The sequence below is a fragment of the Harpia harpyja genome, chromosome 5, assembly GCF_026419915.1.
Source record: "Harpia harpyja isolate bHarHar1 chromosome 5, bHarHar1 primary haplotype, whole genome shotgun sequence".
Taxonomy (NCBI): domain Eukaryota; kingdom Metazoa; phylum Chordata; class Aves; order Accipitriformes; family Accipitridae; genus Harpia; species Harpia harpyja.
The window spans coordinates 18,742,217-18,761,736 of record NC_068944.1 but is presented as its reverse complement, the minus strand read 5'-3'; the positions used below and the strand labels follow the sequence as shown (position 1 = coordinate 18,761,736).

The 19,520-nt window shown below is 36.8% G+C and overlaps 1 protein-coding gene across 1 annotated transcript in view; it reads left to right on the top strand.

Annotated features, from left to right (window-relative positions):
* Window positions 1-19,520, top strand: part of CEP192 (centrosomal protein 192) — a 75,204-nt gene that overhangs the window by 44,533 nt on the left and 11,151 nt on the right. The window contains 12 exon segments of the mRNA XM_052787531.1: window positions 139-315; window positions 843-1,103; window positions 1,320-1,438; window positions 3,499-3,608; window positions 6,047-6,188; window positions 8,527-8,699; window positions 9,646-9,769; window positions 12,924-13,029; window positions 14,538-14,742; window positions 16,526-16,605; window positions 17,502-17,597; window positions 19,125-19,244. Coding sequence (XP_052643491.1) covers window positions 139-315; window positions 843-1,103; window positions 1,320-1,438; window positions 3,499-3,608; window positions 6,047-6,188; window positions 8,527-8,699; window positions 9,646-9,769; window positions 12,924-13,029; window positions 14,538-14,742; window positions 16,526-16,605; window positions 17,502-17,597; window positions 19,125-19,244 — 1,713 coding nt within the window.

Genomic DNA, 19,520 nt, shown 5'->3' with positions numbered 1-19,520 from the left:
CTTTAAGTACATGCCACTGTCAACTGACTTAATCCAGATTTTGAAGGAGTTAATTTTGGGTTACTAGTGAAGTAAGTCTTACTGCTCTGTGTTTTTCCTATTGTAGTCACTCACTTCTGATGTCTTTTTTTTTTATAGCTGCAAAGTATATTTGGATCAGAAGAACGCTTAACTAGTAATTGGGAACTCAAAATCCGTCCCAAAGAAGATACTAACATATACTTGTTGTTTGCACCTACTCGAATAACTTGCTTCTTTGCAAAGCTGGAAATCAAACAGCTGGGTATTCGATCACAGCAAGGAATTAAGTTTACTGTAAGAGTCCCAACCTAACTTCTAATAATTTTAAACATACATTTTTCATAATTATTTAAAATCTAGTACTGAATAGCTGTTTCTATCAAAAAGCTGAAACTTTTCAAGATGTACACTATGCGTATCTGTATACTTCTTAAAGATTGTATGGATGCTACTATATTTTGCAGTTTGAACATTAGTGTCAATTTTGCATGCAATTTTTCCCCTTGAGAAGGAAGAAGAAAGATTTTTATGTACTGTATTAGAAGTAGCATAAGATTTTTAACTCTAGAACTGTCAAAAAATCTCAACTTGTCTTGTTCTATAAGTAGGCCTTAAATTAATTTTCAGTAGAACTTGAAAAAAGTTGAACTTAGGCTTTTTTATTTCTTGCAGTCTTTTCAGTTCACATTTTAAGCATTTTCATTTGTCTTTCTGTAACTCTGTGTATAGTTTACCATAGCTGTGCAGAAGTTTAGTAAGAAGCTTTCTTTCATTTGAAATACTGTTTCTTTGTGGTTTTTTTTTTTCTTTTTTTCCCCCAGATACCGTTATCTGGATATGGAGGAACAAGCAATATAACTTTAGAAAATGTTAAAAAACTGTCAGATAGCTACATGGTAACACTGGATGGATTATTGCCTGCAAGATTAAGGAAAGCTTCCTTCCGCATAAGAAATACAGGTTCTCGGGCTGCCTATGTTAAAGCATTGTGCTTTGCAAACCTACGAACAAAAACAGTTATGGATCCTCAGGTAATGACGGTATCTCCAGAGAAGTTTGTACTAAGAGAAGGAACACATGAAGTAAGTATAATACCTGATTCTGAGCAAGTTGTATTAATTTAAATTAAAATAAATGCAATCAATGAGAATGTGTCTTAATAGTTCTTTATTAAAATCTTACTTTACTTGTGTTAAATCCTGTTTCACTTGCATTGCAGTAATCTGTTGACTCGTATTCCAAATGTTAGTACTAATAAATTTTTTTTTTCTGAGTATGTTGTCTATTTATTTTATCAGGTCATTACTATAACATGGAATCCAATGGAAAAGGAAAAGAACTTCCATAAAACAAACACTTTGGTATCAACGGTATGTTTTTTTTGTGGAGATGAAGTTTCTAGGCAGCAGTATCGTAGGTAAGATGTACTTTGCTATTGTAACAGAGACAGATATTTAATAAAAAGTTAAAACTAGAGGTGTGTGCTGCCACGAGTATGGTTTTAACATGCTTCCAAAAATAGCAAGAACAAACCAGAAGACAGTGATGGTATGGAGAGACTTAGTATGTCTTACATCTGGTAGGTTGGTTGGTGGGGGTTTCGTTTTGTTGATTTGCGGTTTTGTTTATGTACTGTAGCTACAATCCTAGTTAAGAGGTTTATTTTCTTCTTACATTCTTGAATTTAAGTGTGTTGGGTTTGGGGGAAAATTTTTGCTTTTTTGGGTTGGAAGAGAGTTGTGTTCTATCTTGGTATCTCTTTCCAATACGTATGTAGGTTTAATTTTTAAAGAAAAGGCTCATGAAAGTAGTAGTACTGAAATTCAGTAGTATTAAGTTTTGAACAAGATTTGCATCTTGGTTTGCTGAATTCTGTTGACAAAGACAGTGTTTGAGTAGATGTATATTGAGAGAAATAACATCCACATATGCTCGTTAACACACTAAGGGAATTTGTAGAATGTATCTTGCCAAGCTTAAATGGAGGCTATGTTATTCTGTATTTCAATTTGCCTGACTCAAATGCATAAAAATGGCGTACTCTGCTTTTAATGACGTAAGTGGCACTTGACTTGTGCTGTGTATAGTGATAATGCAAAATGTTAAGAATAGGCAGAGCACTAAGGTGCTGATGATCATTATTCAGTGCAAAATTTCAAAATGATAGTATTTCACTATTGCTTTTAAATGTGATTGCCTGAAACTTTATGAAAGTCATTGTATTTATTGTTATCCAAATAAAGTATTAAACATAACTGAACTTAACTGTATGACTGACTAAAAAGCTCATGGAATATCTGCATTTGTGACCTTCTTGATAGAAAATTGGCTTATCTTAGAAGATGCTTGTTACTGATTTTTGTAGGAACTCTTTTGTCTGGGTAATGCTCACTATCATTGAATTGTTCTCAAAGGGCAGAAATACTTAGGGAAAAACTTTGATCTGCTGATCAACAGAAAACCTATTGAGAAGCTTGATGCACCTATATAGGTAGTTTCAGAAACTTTTTATGCAGACTCTGGACATTGGTGCGTGAGTGAAATTATTTGTTGCTGATTTTATTGGCCAGCAGGCATGGCATTTGGGTCTTGAACATGGTGGTCTAGTTGGTTGTTTCTTGGTGGGAGCTTCTCTGAAGTCTCCCTTGATAATTTGAAAAAGATATTGATTCCTTGAAATGACCGAGTACTGTAAGCCAGTCAAACCCCATTCTGTAATTGGGTATTAGAACAGGAACATGATTTGGGACTTAGGGGCAGGAATGTGAAATGAGTAATCTGCCTAGTCTGCCAGCTTGTGGCTCAAGTTCTTCACTCCAAAAATATACATAGTCAGCAGCCTGGTGAGTAGCTTAGACCTGAAAGTTAGTAGGGCTGAGGTATTCTTTCCACCTCTGTGGCTCTGACCCCATCTGAGTGCCAGGTTTCCTCTTCCTGACCTGTAGCTTCCCATTTTTACCCAGGACTATTTATACCCCTATGCCTCCCAGTCTTCTCTGTCCTGTTGGCAGTCATGTTCCTTGGCTCCATGTTCCTGCTGTTGGCTGGAACCTGCTGCCACTCTGCCGTTGACTCGTAAGTTTTTCCCCTCAAGAGGCTTTAACTCACAACCAAAATAGCATTCTGCTGCTTCCTGTGGTGATTGAAAAATCACTTCGATGCCTGATGTACTTGTCAGAAATCTAGGTAGGTGTGACTGACAGCAGAGAACAAATATCTTGGAAAGACAAGTGTATGGTAGCCAGTATTTCAGTGGCTCCTTTTACTGTGCAGCAATAGAGCAGGTATTTCTTTAACTGTTTTAAGATGATGAAAAGATTTCAGTTTTAAATGAATGCTCGCAGATTTGAGCTTGGTGTATTCAAGAAATGATAAAGTTAAAATTGTGCTGAATTCTTACCAGTCTTACCAATCTTTTCAGATTGTTGTTTCCAATACTTTGTGTGATTTAATGACTCTTCCTTATCTCTTTAACAGAGCTATGATATATAAACCTGAGGTAGAAAAACACATAATCCCAGAAAACAGCTTATTGAGAAACATTGTATTTGATGAAGAATTTCAAGGGGAGCAGCTTGTGACAGAAGGTAAGCCTGTGACAGAAGGTAAGCCTGTGACAGAAGGTAAGCCTGTGACTTCTTAAAAGAAAAATGTAATACTTTTTTTCGGGTGGAGAAATGTGCTTTTAGGCTTGAAGCCTAGTTATTTTTCCACTATTTCTTTTTTCATAAATGTAGACGCAAAATTCCCAATTTGGATGGAACTTGCTTTCTTTCATTCAATGCCTGTCTATTTAAACAATTTACTGTACTTTTCTCCTAGCAAAATGAAACTTAGAGAGTATTTCTCATTAATAATTGAGAAAGATTCAGTTTGTCGTACACAGATATATCTTATACCTGAAAATTGAGAGGCAGATAGCTTTGCTGACATTAAAATATGTATTTCCCTTCCCAAATTAAATAACTTCTTTTTCTTTTTTGTACTTCTGCTTGTGTTAGCAAGGTATTTGTTAAAAAAGTGCAGTATATTGTAAAGGTGTCCTTAAAAAAAAAAAACCAACCCCAAAACCAAAAAAACCAAACCACAGAAACCCATCGCCCCGCCCAAAACCCCAAACCACCAAAAAACCAACCCAACCCACCCCCCACCAGAACTGTTCAATCCCATAAGTGTCATGAACAAGCTTACTGTCAAACCTATTTCCTGAACTAGTTGTATTCACATATGGAAAGATTTTACCGTTGTAAGGCTACTACAACTGAATAAATGTTGTAGTCCAATTCTTTACCTATTGATGGTATCTTGTCTTTACTTGGAAAAGTAAAGATTGTTGATCATTCATCTTGGTTGAGGTGAAATCCTAGTGAAGATAAGATACGTGGGTTCTTGAGTATGCTCTGAAGTTGTTAAGCCAGTGTTAGAGCCTAGGCATCCTTGATTATTTCTTACTGCCTTATTACTAGAGTTTTGCTAATGGTAGTTTTAACTTTTTTTTTCTTTCTGTAGAAAACAAGGCTTACCTCTTTCATCCTAATGTTTTTCACTCTCTTTTTGAGAGTGTACTTTCCTGAATTTGTGAAATATAGCTTATTGTTCCCTATCTGGTCACAATCGTTCTATTTACTCAAATACTTTGCAGGAACTAATAGTAGTACCTAGAATTAAGAAATGGGATTTCTTTTTTTTTTTTTTTTTTCTTTTCTTTTCTTTTCTGTAAGATGCTCTTTTAGGTGAGAAGTTATTTTTTCAACATCTAAATACTTCTTTACTTTTTGGCCTTTTAAATGAAATACTGTTAGAGATGATGCTGAAAAAATGCTCAAAGAATAGAGTGCCTTGGCTATAAGGATTGCTTTTCATGTAAAATTGGATCCCTGTTTTGGTCTCCATTCCTTATTGCCTTAATCCACAGAGATATTTGAAAAACCTACTAAGAAATGACATACGAAGATTAGTGTTTGAAATGGTAAGGTGTCAGTTTTTCACCACTCTGCTCACTTGATGCATCAGTGTGGTATGGTCCAGGGTCAGCAGCTGGAGGGATCCATGTTGTTGTTCCCAGTAATGAGTCTTCATTCTCATCAGCCAGAGAAGGGAACAGGATAAGGCCATTGGCACTGTTTTGTGTTTGCGTGAATGTTGAGTGTTTCTCTCTGGGTTGGTCTGTGTGGCTGGCTCTGTGTGTGTTCGTGTGTGGGTGGGTGTATACTTGGAACACATGCTCAACTTTTGCTGCTGGTTGGACCGGTGGCAGCATCGTCTCTAAAGGCTACCAGATTCAGCTACTCTCTAACACTAATGTGGTTTACTGCACTAACCGAACATCTTTTACATACTGATCTAATATATTGCTAGTTGCTAAAGTATGCTTCAATTACTAATTGAACAGGGACAGTGTTTATTGATATTTAACACCTAGCAACTATTTATTCTAAAGCAGTCTGAAACATTTTGTGACTTCTGTACTTGGGTCATCAAAATGAATATAGTTTGCAATGTGTACTAGCATCTTGTCTGTATATGGATGTATTGTTAAAGAGGAGGGAAGGAATTCTGATCAAGTATTCTTTGCAAAATCCTCTTGTGCATTTCTAGGTATCGCTATGTGCTTGACTATATTTTACAGGATCCCATAATTGAAAAGTAACTTCTCTCAAGGTGAATCTCTTTCTGTGAAGCCATAGGAATGTATGAGTCTTATTTGTCAGGGTAAAAAAAGTAAACCTTAACTTTAATTTGGCATAGAATAAGATTAGTATATACCATTTGTATCAAGGTGGAAAATATATATCTTTTATAATTAAAAAGTTAAAATTGGTGTGTATTTAGATTTATGTTACATCTCATGTTAATGTTGATTTATGCCTGATAACTGAATTTGTAGTAAGTAATTTTTGGAATGATCCAGCATATCTTAGCAAACATAATATTAATTAGGTCTATATCTGAAATCTCTCTTGTGTAATTTCTGAGTGTTATAGATTTGTTCTTATTAGAATTGCTCTATTGCTCTCATTTTTAGTATGTGATATCCCACGGGGGACAAATGATATCCATCTTTTCTATGCAAATATGCGTAAGGTTATCCTTTCTGTGGTTGGATATTCCACTTTTGATCGGGATGGATTTCAGCAGTCTCCTGGACGTCATTTGGAATCAGACAGGTAATATAACTATAAGGGTAACTGTCAAATAACACCTAGCTGAAGTGCATCTCCTTGCATTGAAGATTTTAATGTCAGTGAAGAAAACTGACTTGCTTTACAAGTGAAAGAGCTGGCTCTATAATGAGAATGGCTCTAATGAATATCTAGGTGGCTCTTGCAATTTTTCTCTATATAGACTGTTTAAACTGTTATGTTAACTTTTAAACTAATCACTCAACTGACACCATTCACTTCATCTGCAACTTCCTGTTCTTCATTTGAAGAAATGTGGTTGTTTTTTTGTTTGTTTGTTTGTTTTTTTCCCCCATAGGCACTTCCAAAGTGCATTGGTTGTTGTAGTCCTAATAGGACTATAACCACTTAATTCCTTGTAATGAATTTTTGATGTCTGGGATGGAAGTAGAGATATATTACAAAGGCTTAGTGGCCTTTTCCTTGTCCAGCCCGTATGCCAGCCTTTCAATGTGGTGTGTACTGTACTCATGAAAAGAATGATCAGTGCTGAGGCTACCCCCACCTCCGTCACTCCCTCAAATGAAGTGGTCTGTTACTGGGAGGATTTCTTTGGAGGACTGGCAGAGACCTGGTCTTTGAAATGGACCTGTCACTTTTGTTTAGACAGGTTGCTGTAGCATTTGGAGCCCTGTAAAGGGAAAGAAATGTCCAAATCCTATACAAGTCCTACTTACTAAGATAGCATAGCAAAAAAGAAAATAAAGATGGGTTAACTTTAACACTATAAGGAATATATTTGCATAGGTTGTTTCTTGTGTCTTCATGTTTTTTCTTCTCAAGATCCTGTTACACAGGTGACAAAAGGGTCCTACCTAGTCTTGTTGTGTTTAACATCTACGTATGTAGATGTTGTCTTGGAATTGCTTGTACCTGTTGAACTCCAGATGCTGAACACTGTGGGACACTTGACAGATTTGTTGGCTAGCAAGGTGTTTGTCAGGCATAGTGGGATTGCGAAGCTAGAGGTTGGAAACAAATATCTGCAGCAGCAAGTAGGATGTTTCTCTTATTTGGTGGTTGTCATTTGTTTGTTTTTTCCATTTGATAGCCTTAGCAGTTCTTCTAGATTTGAATTTATTCCCTGGCTAAGCATCATGAGGATCTTCATTTTCTGAATAAACTGTAATTCTTAGAAGAGACCTGAGTGTGTTAACTACTAATCTGACTGTTAGGAAATTCTGTGTCAAGGAATTACGTGAATCAATTGCCTTCCTAGTTTAATTGCTATCTTAAGGGATGAATTCTCCCAGGTATTAGTTCAGCTGTCCTGAACTGAGTCAGGATTCTCAGAAGCATTGAAAGTAGAAGTAGAAATAATAGGAAGAAGAGCTGTATGTTTGCACAATGTTGTATGGAGCAAAAGTTATCTGTTTTTTTCTCGAATTGTTGGTTTCTGCTTTTATTTTGGTATTTAAAATCAAACTTGTCTTGAGTTAGCTTTTAACTTAAAATACTCTGAATCCTAAAATAACAGCTTCCTAGCTTTCATACTTGAGCTTACCTGCTGTGTATTTTGCAAGCAAAGGTGTGAAATGCTAGGCCATGAAGGTGATGAAGGGATTGGAGCATCTGTCTTGCAAGGAGAGACTAAGAGCTGGGTTTGTTTAGTGTTGAGCAGAGAAGGCTTGAGGTGGGTGGAGGATCTTATTGATGTGTATAAATACTTGATAGGGAAGTAAAGAAGACGATGACAGAGTCTTCCCAGTGGTGTCCAGTGACAGGACAAAAGGCAATGGACACAAACTGAAATGCAAAAAACTCAATTTAAACATGAGAAAAAAACTCTTTCCTGGTGAGGGTGATCAGACACTGGAACAGGTTGCCCAGAGAGATTGTGAAGTCTTAATCTGTGAAGAAAGTCAGATCCTGTCTGGACAATGCCCTGAGTACCCTGCTGTAGCTGACCCTGCTTTGAGCAGGGATGTTGGACTAGGTGATCTCCAGAGGCCCCTACTGACCTCCAGCAGTCTTTGAAACACAGGTTGCATTGCCCGATTTCTCTCTGCAGTACCTTCTTAATCTGAATAAAATATGTATAGAGAAAGTATTTTACTTTATTATCACCTGAAGATAATTGTTTATTTTAGTACCTTCCATTCTGAACAGTACCTTCCACTTCTAAACATTCTGTGAAAAAGCTGTGACATGATATAGCTGCTGAATTAATTTTTTCTTAATGGAGAATTGAATTAAATTGAAGGCCCACGTAAAGAACATTGTATTTCAATACTAAATTTTGAGAAATACTAAGAGTAGGCTATTATAAGTACTCATAAGTTATTTTTATTACTACTTCTGCGTAATGCAATCTTATTTTCAGATTTGAGAACACTGTCAGACATATTAATGCAACTTTGGATGTTCTTCCTGTTAAAGGACCGCAGGGTCCTCCATTATGTGTAAAAACTGATGATCTGGTTCAGAATAAATCAGATGCTCAACAGACTTGGGCTGTAAAACCCGAGTACTTGACTTTGACATCTCCTTCTATTAGTAAGTATTTTTTTAAGTTAATAAAATAACCATTCTAGTATTAAAATAACTGTACTGCATACTATGTTTGTAATTATTTTGTGTTTGTAAATGTGGCTTGGCCAATAATCTTGCTGCAGTAGCTTTGCATCTAAACAGTAAACTTGGTTTGAACACAGTTTTGGTTAAAGTGTCTGTCGTGGTTTAACCCCAGCCAGCAACTAAACACCACGCAGCCGCTCACTCACCCCCCCCCCACCCAGTGGGATGGGGGAGAAAATCAGGAAAAAGAAGCAAAACCCGTGGGTTGAGATAAGAATGGTTTAATAGAACAGAAAAGAAGAAACTAATAATGATAATGATAACACTAATAAAATGACAACAGTAATAATGAAAGGATTGGAATGTACAAATGATGCGCAGTGCAATTGCTCACCACCCGCCGACCGACACCCAGCCAGTCCCCCGAGCAGCGATTCCCCGCCCCCACTTCCCCGTTCCTATACTAGATGGGATGTCCCATGGTATGGAATACACCGTTGGCCAGTTTGGGTCAGGTGCCCTGGCTGTGTCCTGTGCCAACTTCTTGTGCCCCTCCAGCTTTCTCGCTGGCTGGGCATGAGAAGCTGAAAAATCCTTGACTTTAGTCTAAACACTACTGAGCAACAACTGAAGACATCAGTGTTATCAACATTCTTTGCATACCGAACTCAAAACATAGCACTGTACCAGCTACTAGGAAGACAGCTGACTCTATCCCAGCTGAAACCAGGACAGTGTCAGAGGTAGTGTGCTCTGTGTGTGTATACATATAATAGGCACTGCACACCTGTGAAGATTTTAAAGCATTGTGAAGGTAAAAATAGGGCAGAAAATGCTTTATCTTAATTGGTGCATATCTGAATCTTGGGCTCTTCTGTGAATTTTTGTACTTGTTAGCTTTTTATAGCTTTTTCTTGTATTACAGGTGGAACAGCAGACACTGGACATGTACAAATTGTCAACAGTTCTAATAGGATGTTGACATTTGAGCTTTCCTGGCCAGCTCACTGCCTTACTATAACCCCACAACATGGAGTTATTGAACCAGAGTAAGTTTCTTTTCATTTCCTTTACGTGTGGAAGTGTGGTGAGATTTTGGAGGAATTTATTTTTAGTTAGTTTAGGAATTTTAGTTTTTAGGAATTTATTGTAGTTTGTTTAGTTAGTTTAGTTTGTCACCTAACATGCAAATCTACCTATTGTATTTTAGGACCTTATGCTTTTATAGTTCTGTATAGAGGGAATGTTCTTCTGTCACCGAGAAAGTTACCTGGACGTCAGGAATTTTCTGTGCCTGGAAGTACTATTATTGCATAATTTTCCAGGAGCTGGATGGTCAACAAAGCTGAAGTTTTAAAAATCTCCTTTCACAATAGTTTTTTGTTTAAAAATTACCTGTGTGTTTAAAAACAAAAAAAGACTTCTTCCTCCCCCTCCCTGCTCCCAATCAACCAACCAACCGACCCAACCCCAAAATAACAGTTCCTATAGAATGCTTCTCTTCTGAGGACTTACCGTTTTCTTTTGCAAATGTGCTGATACTCATCAGAACTTGATTGTGGGGTTTTTTTTTGTGTTCTGCCAGAACTGGTTTTTGCCACTCAACCTTTGCCTTAATATCTGTGTATATGAAATGAATGACAAGCCAGTGTCAGATCACCTATGTCTTAATCAGCAGTATTTTGGAATAGTAGTCATAATATCACCACTTGTGTGTATGAGAGTTCTCATGGATGTCAGCAGTGTCTTTCACAATAAAATGCTTCAAAGTTCTGACCACTTCTCACTTCTAAATTTACGGGTTTTTTAAGGTCAGTTCAGAAAGGCTTTTAAGACCCTGTTATTAAACTATTCTCATATTAAAAAAAAAAAAAAAAAAAAAGTCTTATGTTCCACAAAAACAGGTTTTGCTTTCTGAGTTTTATTTAAGTAGTTGCTTTAACTTTGTAGAAGTTTGCCCAAAGCAGATACTTCAATTTCAGTTCTGCATCACTGTGCAAGATGTGATACATTTAAACACGTAATTCCATATTCACGTAGATGTAAATTCTTGGATGTATTGTTGGGGAAGTCCAATCACTAGTGAGAACAAAATAAAGAGGGTTCTCTGGAAGGGCTAGGATATCTGCCACTCCTTGCAGATTCAATCTGTGCCGAGAACAGCAGTTTCACAAAGAGATAATAATGAACAACTTTCCAGTAGCTGTGAAAGTAAGGACATCTTGAGCGTCTCATACCCTAGACTCAGGACTGTCTGTGGAATGGTTTCTTAAAAAGAGGGAATTGAAGGCTACCTGCAAGCAACTTTCTTGCACTGCATAATTGTAAAATGTGTTCCCTTCACTGGAAAGGAATGAGTTGAAGCCTCAAATGTTGGGTCCAGGTGAGTAGTCTGGATCAAAGAACAGAGGCCTGCAAGTCAGAAATGGACCTGTGGGAAGAGCTGACTTAAGCGCAGCTTGCTGTGCTTGCCTGGTTTTCTACTTTCCATGACCATTGCATTGCACTGCCAAGAGCAGTCATCCTGTCAGGACAGGAGCCAGCCAGAATCTTTTATACTGTGCACTGCAATGGCTGGAGCTGACAGAACTCTTGAACTGATTTAAGCCAGGAAAGGAGAAGGTCTGATTTCTCAGTGATGGTGAAAGAAGGTCCTAAGATCAAAGACCGACTCTGCCATGCTAGAGCAAGGAGACCACCCCCTGTTTCACCTTGACTAAACCCCTTAAGTTCCATGGAATGAGCTAAAGGCAACTTCAAACCTGCCTGAATGTGGAGTAATAAAGTCCTGCGTCCCTACTGAATTTGGTAGCATTCCAAGAGATTTTCTTTGGAGGCCAACTGAAACTAGCCTCTGGCATGTAGCTGTGCCTCAGTGTTGGGAGTATTGGTTAAGTGCTGTGAAAAGAATTGTACTTTTGGAGCAGGGACTGTTGGAATCTCCAAAGGCTGCAGGAGCCACCTTTTGGAAAGTATTTCTTCCGTAGGCTCTGCTCCTTTCCATAGCAATGAAAGTACTGAGAGGTAGTGTCTTTAGGTTGAGTATGACTCTTCTGACTGAAAGACATGTGGTTTGTGACCCCATGCAAGTTGGATTTGCATGAGAATTTTGCAGTAAATGTCAAAGACAAGCTGGTAGGAGCAAAGACTGGAATGGTTTGTGATGACAGGTAGTGTTTGTACTTAGTAAATCATATTCTCATGTATGCAGCTCGTACCTGAGAGAACTGTGAGTGAAAAGATTCTGAAAACTGCTGAGATTCAAAACCTCCCACAATCCTTTAAGGAAATATCAGTATCCTGATGTAATATTTTAAGGCCATAAACATCTGTTCATTGAAGTTTGTAGAGATGGTCATATTGTGACAATGATTATGGAACTGACTTTCCTATAGGGACTGATCTTGCTCCTACACTAAACTTTTCAAATGTGAAGTGCTGTGCGAATGACATTTTAATCTAATTCTTCAGGTGTAGCTTGAATGCTTTTGCTAACATACAATCAATGACCTTTACTTCAGCGATTTTATACTTGTTTTTTAAATAATTCATTGCTTATTTTCTCCCCTCTTTTATTTAAATGTCTCTAGTATAGAATATGGAATAATGTAAATCAGAATTTATGTTCTCACTGGTCAAATTACTGTGTGTTGCCGTAACTGCTTCAAGTGAGTTTAGACTCTTCAGTGTCCCCTACTCTAAATAACTATAGAAGGCATTGATTACATTGAAGGGCTTTTCTTTTTTCCAAGATCAGTTCTGCATGGGAAGGAGGAAAGCAAGCTGCTTCTCTAAAACTAGAATTAGTTTAAAAGATTCTTGAAATGCAATTTGTGCAGTATACTTTGTTTGAATAGTACAATTCCCTTGTTGACTAGTATTGAAGCTTGTTTTTCTGAAACGTAGTTATATGTCTGCTTTACATGGCCTGACTGGTTGTATATGTTAACAGTAGATAAGATTTACTCTTTCCCTATGACCCCTTATATAACCATCAACGACAAGTTTATAAAGTGTGTTAATGTTAAGTTTCTGACTACTAAAGCTTGAAAATATATTGGATATCTGAATACCTTAAATTTAACTCTAGATCATCTTCACTGACTTGCTATCTTAAAAGTGCATCCTTTTTTGACAGGGGCTAGTGTTGTAGATACTCATTCTAATATGAGGATCATGCTAATATTTTTTTTCTTTTATTAGGAGCAGTACACTAATTCTGGTGAGTCCTAATCCATCACTTGCCACAAAACCTTCATTAATTCCTTGGAGTGGCCTAATCTATATCCATTGTGATAATGGACAAAAGGTACGTGGCTTACTTGAGTTGAGAAGGCAACTGTTTATTTTACTTAGCTGGATAAGGTGTACTAACATTGCTAAAAGCTTTTAGGTATGAGACAGCAGTTCTATTAACTTTTCATTATTCTCTCTAATTTGTAAATTTCTCTTGTAGGGGGAGGGGGGGAAGAAAAGAATAAATGTAGTTAAGATGCTGTTTTGCAAACTGAGGTTCTTAGTTCATTCATCTCTGAAGAAATACTATGATATAAACACTTAGACTGAATTGCCAACAAAATTGCATCTGTATACCCACCACTGCCTTATGCATAATTTTCTAGAAGAGCTAAATGCATATATGTACACATGTGTATATAAAAGTAGTCTATAGAATATTTAAAAATAAAAGAAGTTAAAGGAGGTTACTGGACAAGTCACCGTAGCTCCTTTTGAGCTCCCTTAAGATAAACTTAACCTTCTGGCCAACAAGTCTGTGATAAAGAATGTCTAGAACAGGTTCTTGCTCTTCATGCATTTTAATCCAAGACTTTTCCCTGATTAAATTGTGTCATATGAATGTAAAAGCAGAAAAACCCTTGGTAATCTCCCCCAAAGAAATAGATACCTGGTGTGGGGTTGTTTTTGTTTTTTGGGGGGGGGGTTGGGGGTTTTTTGGGTTTTTTTGGTGGGGGGTTTTTGGGGTTTTTTTTTGTTTGGTTTTTTTGTTTTTTTAATTATTACAGCCAGTATGTATTTTGGGTTAATTGTAACAATGCATGGAGAGAGAAATAAAAGACACTGAAAGGATAAATGGCACATCTACTTTCCTCCTTGATGGAGGAAGGTGAGGTATTATACAGAATTGGAAACTGCCTTAAAACCCAAACAAACAGGGAAGTTGTTGAAAAGAGTGAGTTGAGAAGGAGGTGGAGACTGTGCACATATTTAACTATGTTATGTTCTACAATACGAGAAAAGGATTTAAGAGAAGAAACCCGCTAGGACAAAACTAGAGAATGTAGCAAAAACAATCAAACTGTAAGAGATCTGGTAGTTGATAATGCTTTTGCCATTTCTTTGCTACCTATCCAATTAAGCAAAAAGTATGCTAAGATCTTACTAGCATTAACTGAAGCTTTTAGGAGTGCTAATTATGTAGCACAAGTGATCACAAAGGTCCTTCTGTGTGAGGCAGCCCTGTTCTCGTTCTCTGCAAGCAGAGAATATTGTAGTTGTTGTCAATTAAATTTAACTAGTTTAAATTATTACGTGTATTGAATTAAAACATCTAGATAGCAAATTTTCAGTAAATTTTCCTGTTCTAGATTAAACTTGTCCTAAAATCTTTAAAATTTGTTAACTGAAGTTAGAGAAGACCTGGTGACTTAAGGTACAAGACTCTTTCTCTGAGAGAATGTAAAGCAGAACAACATGAGCTCTTACAACTCAAGGAAATAGAGCTAAATAGTTTGACTTGTTAATATATCAGTGTTCACTATGTAAATCTTTTTTTTTTTCCTCAAAATTGTGCAAAAGTTTATTAAAGTGAAAATTCGAGAGGCAGTCGCACAGAGTGTATCTGGACCAGACTTTCCATCTAGAAGACGTGATATATTTACTCCACAGTCTGAAAGTCCTTCTGTTCATGTGGCAAAGCCTCTCCCAGTGCTCCCGCTAACAAAAATGGAAATAAAGAACAGAACCATTGTTTTTCCTAAAACAAGACCTGGCCAAAGCTCGGGTAATATTGCTTGCTTAGTAAATGCAACATCTGTAGTATCTCGTGTTCAGTGGGTTTGTTTACTGTATTGCATGATTGGGAACTTAAATGCCTTGACTTTGTTTTTGTTCTTTTAGTCTGATAAGTGTGATTGACCAGCTCCCGTCTTCTGACTTTAGTTTGAAATGTTACTCATTGTCATGGAACTCTTTTCAGAAGTTCCTTTCTTTTTTGTCCTTTTTTGGTCCTTTTTTTCCTGTCTTTTTTTCTTCTCCTTGTGCAGTACAGTCACACTTTTCCCCATAGATAGAATTGCATACAGACAGGTACATTGCCAATTTTTTAAGCAACTATGATGAATGCAACCATGCTGTGCCTGGGCAAAGAGGGCACTATGAGGTTACTGCTTTTTGTTGAAGCTCTTTTGGGTCAATGGGCTTTTGCAGTAGACCCATTCTCCTCATCTGTCTGTGTGTCCCTAAGATGAGAGAGAAATCTGCCTGCATGTAGCAGAGAAATAAATGTTCTTCCTCAAGACGATAGGAATGTCAGCTATGAGTCTGGCTATCCTTGTCTTGTACTTAATGATCGTGGAGGACACTGTTGATAATGGAGTCTCAAATCCTCAGTCTGTATTTGTAATTCCAGTAGTGCTTAAAATTCTCCAAATTACTGTATGAAACTGTCATTCTGTTTATCTAGATACCAGATTTTTTTGGTAGTGCTTAGTTTTCTTTTCTAGGTAAAGAGGATTTTTTTTTTTTAAATGGTTTACTGACACTACATTTTTATTTAACAGACTTTAGAACTTTCAAGGCTTAATTTATCAATTATATCTGGGTTTTTTTGCTACACTTACAAAAGAGGAGTATAATATGATACTCCTTTCCTTTCCTATCTTTATAAATGTCCCATGTAATATATATACAGCTAAACTTCCTGAAGTGCTACTCTAGACTGAGATGAACTTAATGTCCTGTTGATTCTTGGCAAGAGGCACATTTCAAGGCATGAAATACGCTTACTGATACTGTCAAAGTTGGGATTTTCTGATAATGTCAGTGAGTTGTTCTTTCTGCAAGTCAAGCATAACCTTTTTATTGAGTTTTTGTATATATACGCTTTTTATATATATATATATATATATATATATATATATATATATGCTGAGTAACAAATCCATACTAGGATGAGAACAGATTTTATTTGATGCAACTTTATTTGATTGGTCCCAAACTAGAATGTTGTTAGTGTTTTTTCCCTGAACAAGCAAATAATACCCAACTCCCTCGCAGAATATCTTGTGGGGTTTTTGTATTTTTTTTGTACACTGGTATGTGAAGGTATCTGCCAAAAATGTGAATGCAATAAACTGAGACTGTTGGAGGTGACTTAGATCTCTCTGCTATTTGTCATGTTCTGCATTTATAAGAAGCTGACTTCCTACTACCAGCAAAACATTCAAGTAATATCCCATGATATGCTTCAGGTTATTTTAGAGGATTGTCTATTATTGTTTTAGGGTTATTGAGGGTGAGATTTAGGTCTCACTTTGTTTCTTGTAAGCATCTTCAATATGATTCTTCACTAGAAGACTTGACTTCCAAATTTCTTTTGTATAAGCTTTGAAGAATTTTATGACAGTGTGCTTTCTTTGAGTCTGCTCTTGGAGTTGGTGTCGTGAGAACTGTTTCCATTAAACTTCTGTGTGTCTTGAAACACAGTTTCTGTTTAAACTCTTTCTGCTAAAGAGACTTGAACACTCAAAGACATTTAATATACTAGTCTGAAATTTCTCTTCTAGAGAATTATCTGGAAATGGAGAATAAAGGGGATGAAAATGTGAAGTGGCATTTGTCATCTTTTGCACCACCCTATGTTAAAGTGAGTGAATGCTTGCATTGGTAGTTTTGTGCAAATCTCTCGTTTTTTTCCTTCGCTCTTCTTGGTGCTCTTTCTCCCTCCACCCTCTCAAGAAAGAATATATATTTAAGCATGGACTCAGTTACAAAGTTTCTTTTTGCCTCTGTCCATGTCAGGGAAATGTTTTACTCCTTTTTTTCATCTCTAATGTGCTCCCTGACTGTGAATCAATCAGTGCTCTGTGGGACAATTTCTGGCTTATAGAGTTTGCTTGTGCTCATCCAGTATCATCATCCAGATTGCATTAAGTAGTCAAGCATACGTGAAAGATGTGTGTCCCTTTTGGCTCCAGAATGCTAGACTTGCCTTGTTTCAAGACTTGTGCTGCTGGAATTATGCTGTACATGGTACCCCTGTAGGTAATTTAAATTAGGTCAAGGATACTTGAATTACACTGCTGTTGCCTGTGCAATTACTGTAGCCGTACCATTGATGTTAGTGAATGCTTCCCGATTTTTTGATAGTCTGAAATGCTGTGATGATCACTTTGATTTTATGCTAGAATTATTGTGGTCTGTTGTTGCGAAATGATGAAAAATGGTTATGTAGTACTCTTAGCTGTAGCCCAGAAGAGTGAGTATGCTGTGTTCCAGCCAGTGCACCCACCTCTAAACTGGAAGCCAGTAGTCATGGTGACTGCATAAATGTTGTAGTAGTTGTAGTCTTTATTCATTTGCTTTTAGGGAGTCAATATTATTTGTTCACTTGAAACATTGATGGGGCGTATTTTTTTCAGTCCTTTGCAAGGGTTGTGTGTGTGTGGATATATTGTGTGGGTTGTTTTGTGTTTTGTTTTTTGTTTTGTTTTGTTTTCTTTTTCCCCACCTTCTGAATCTGACTCATAACTTTATTTGCAGGATGTAGATGGAACTGGTTGTGTTTATAGAGTTACTTACTCCGCTTTCAGATGTTCCCGTGTTTCTGGTACTCTTGAAGCTTATGGAGAAGAGAAGGTAAACTGACATTTATAAATATTTCAACCATATTAGTGTATCTCAGTTGTAAAATAGGATCTTACATGAGAAATTCTCTGAAATAACAGTTGAATTTTTGAAGCTGGTCGTACTTTATCTGATAATGATAAAACGTTGACCTTCCAGAAATTGGGTTCTGTGGTGTATCAGGTAGTCAGTATCTACTTACCACAGCTGTTACATCAGCTGAGTTGATTCTAAGAATTTATGCAATATGTATATAGTTTGACTTTGATGTGGTGGTGTTTTTGTGTGGGTTTTTTTTCCAAGAAATTATTCTAGAACAGAAAACTGTTTTTAAATGTTTTGTAAAAATCCACAAGAAAATCACAAGTAATACTGGCTTCTTATGAAACTGGTGTGAGAACCGGTTTCCCTTTCTTAGAAGCAGTCTTGTCATACTTGTTTAAGAACAGTTGTCTGTTCCTAAAGTTAATTTCCTTTGACTTACAGTTTTATCTCCTGGCCAGTAGAGGGTTTCATAACCACAATTATAAAGCACATCTAAGGACATACTGAATGGGTTTCTGTGGGGCTTTTGTCCCTCACCTTCTCCCTCAATGCTACTTCAATTCTATCTGTTCATCTTCATGGATTATTATGACATTCCTTAACGACACTATTTCTATGATGATGCAGTTTGTAATCTATTTACAGGACATAAAAAAACCCTTTCTCCCGTCCAGTTTCATAGTTATTTCATAATAGTGAAAACCATTATTTGAATTTAAACAATTGTCTTTGCCTTAGCCATACTAGTTCAGGCCTATTTGAATAACATTTACTTTATTGGCGTGTCAGGCTGTTGGCTGGAGCTGATAAGGTACAGTGCTATCATGATTTGCTGTTTTTTGCAGTGGATATGATAATATTCAGCTAATTAGATACAGTTGTAGTGATCTATTCTAATCTGCTGCTCCCCTTCTCTTTCTTCCCCCAACCTCAACTGTTAAAACAATGCAAGTTTACTCTTGATTTAATCTGGTACAGCACTATGTGGAGACAAGCCTTTGTTACATAGGTGGCCTTTAAGGATGATCAAATGCATAGCCTGCAAGTCGTTTTAAATTTCAGGCTGCCTAGTAATTGTAGCACAGTGTGCTTACAGACTTGGAGTTGAAGGAGTACAGTTGTTCACAGCTTAGCTGACAGATGAAGGAAAGTAGTGCTGTCTTTCAGCTGCACGTATTTCCCCTCCTGGTCCCCTTCTCCCCCATTTTACTAATAGAAATAATTGTGCAAGCACTTACTGACTTTGCTTAAAGCAGATGAGCTGAACTCAAATTTTGTTCGAGATTGCTTGCACAGCCTATTTCATCACAACTTTTTCTCTTGTGGGCAAAGGACAAGCTGTATTGTTTTCTGCAAGATCGCCGATGTGTGGAATGTATGTTTGTAGTGTGTAAATTTTGTGCTGGCTTAACTGTAACTTTTTGTAGGTAAAACTGTGAAGATGTATAGATTATTCTAATAAGCTTCTATAAAATTTTTCTCTTGTTTTTGTAGGTTGCTGTAATCTTTTTGCCTAGAGATAAAGGGGATTACTCCCAGTTCTGGGACCTTGAGTGTCACCCAGTTGAAAAACCTAGTTGGAAACACAAATTAAGATTTCAGCTTTCTGGAGCAGTGAGTATATAAATGCTATAAACACTGTCCTGAGCACAAAGTTTTGATAACAACTTAATTTTACTATACAGTACTCTCTCATATGCACTGGCATATGCTGGAAAAAAAAAAACCCCTGCTGATATTTTTGCTGTTTTTCTTATGTTACAAAAGTACCTTTTTCATCTTGCTTATGTGATAATATGTTATCTTTTGCCATTTAAGATGTAAAATTTTATTTTGCTCAGAGAAAGAGACAAACTTGCCTTCTGTGGGAATTGTTTCTGTAGACACAAG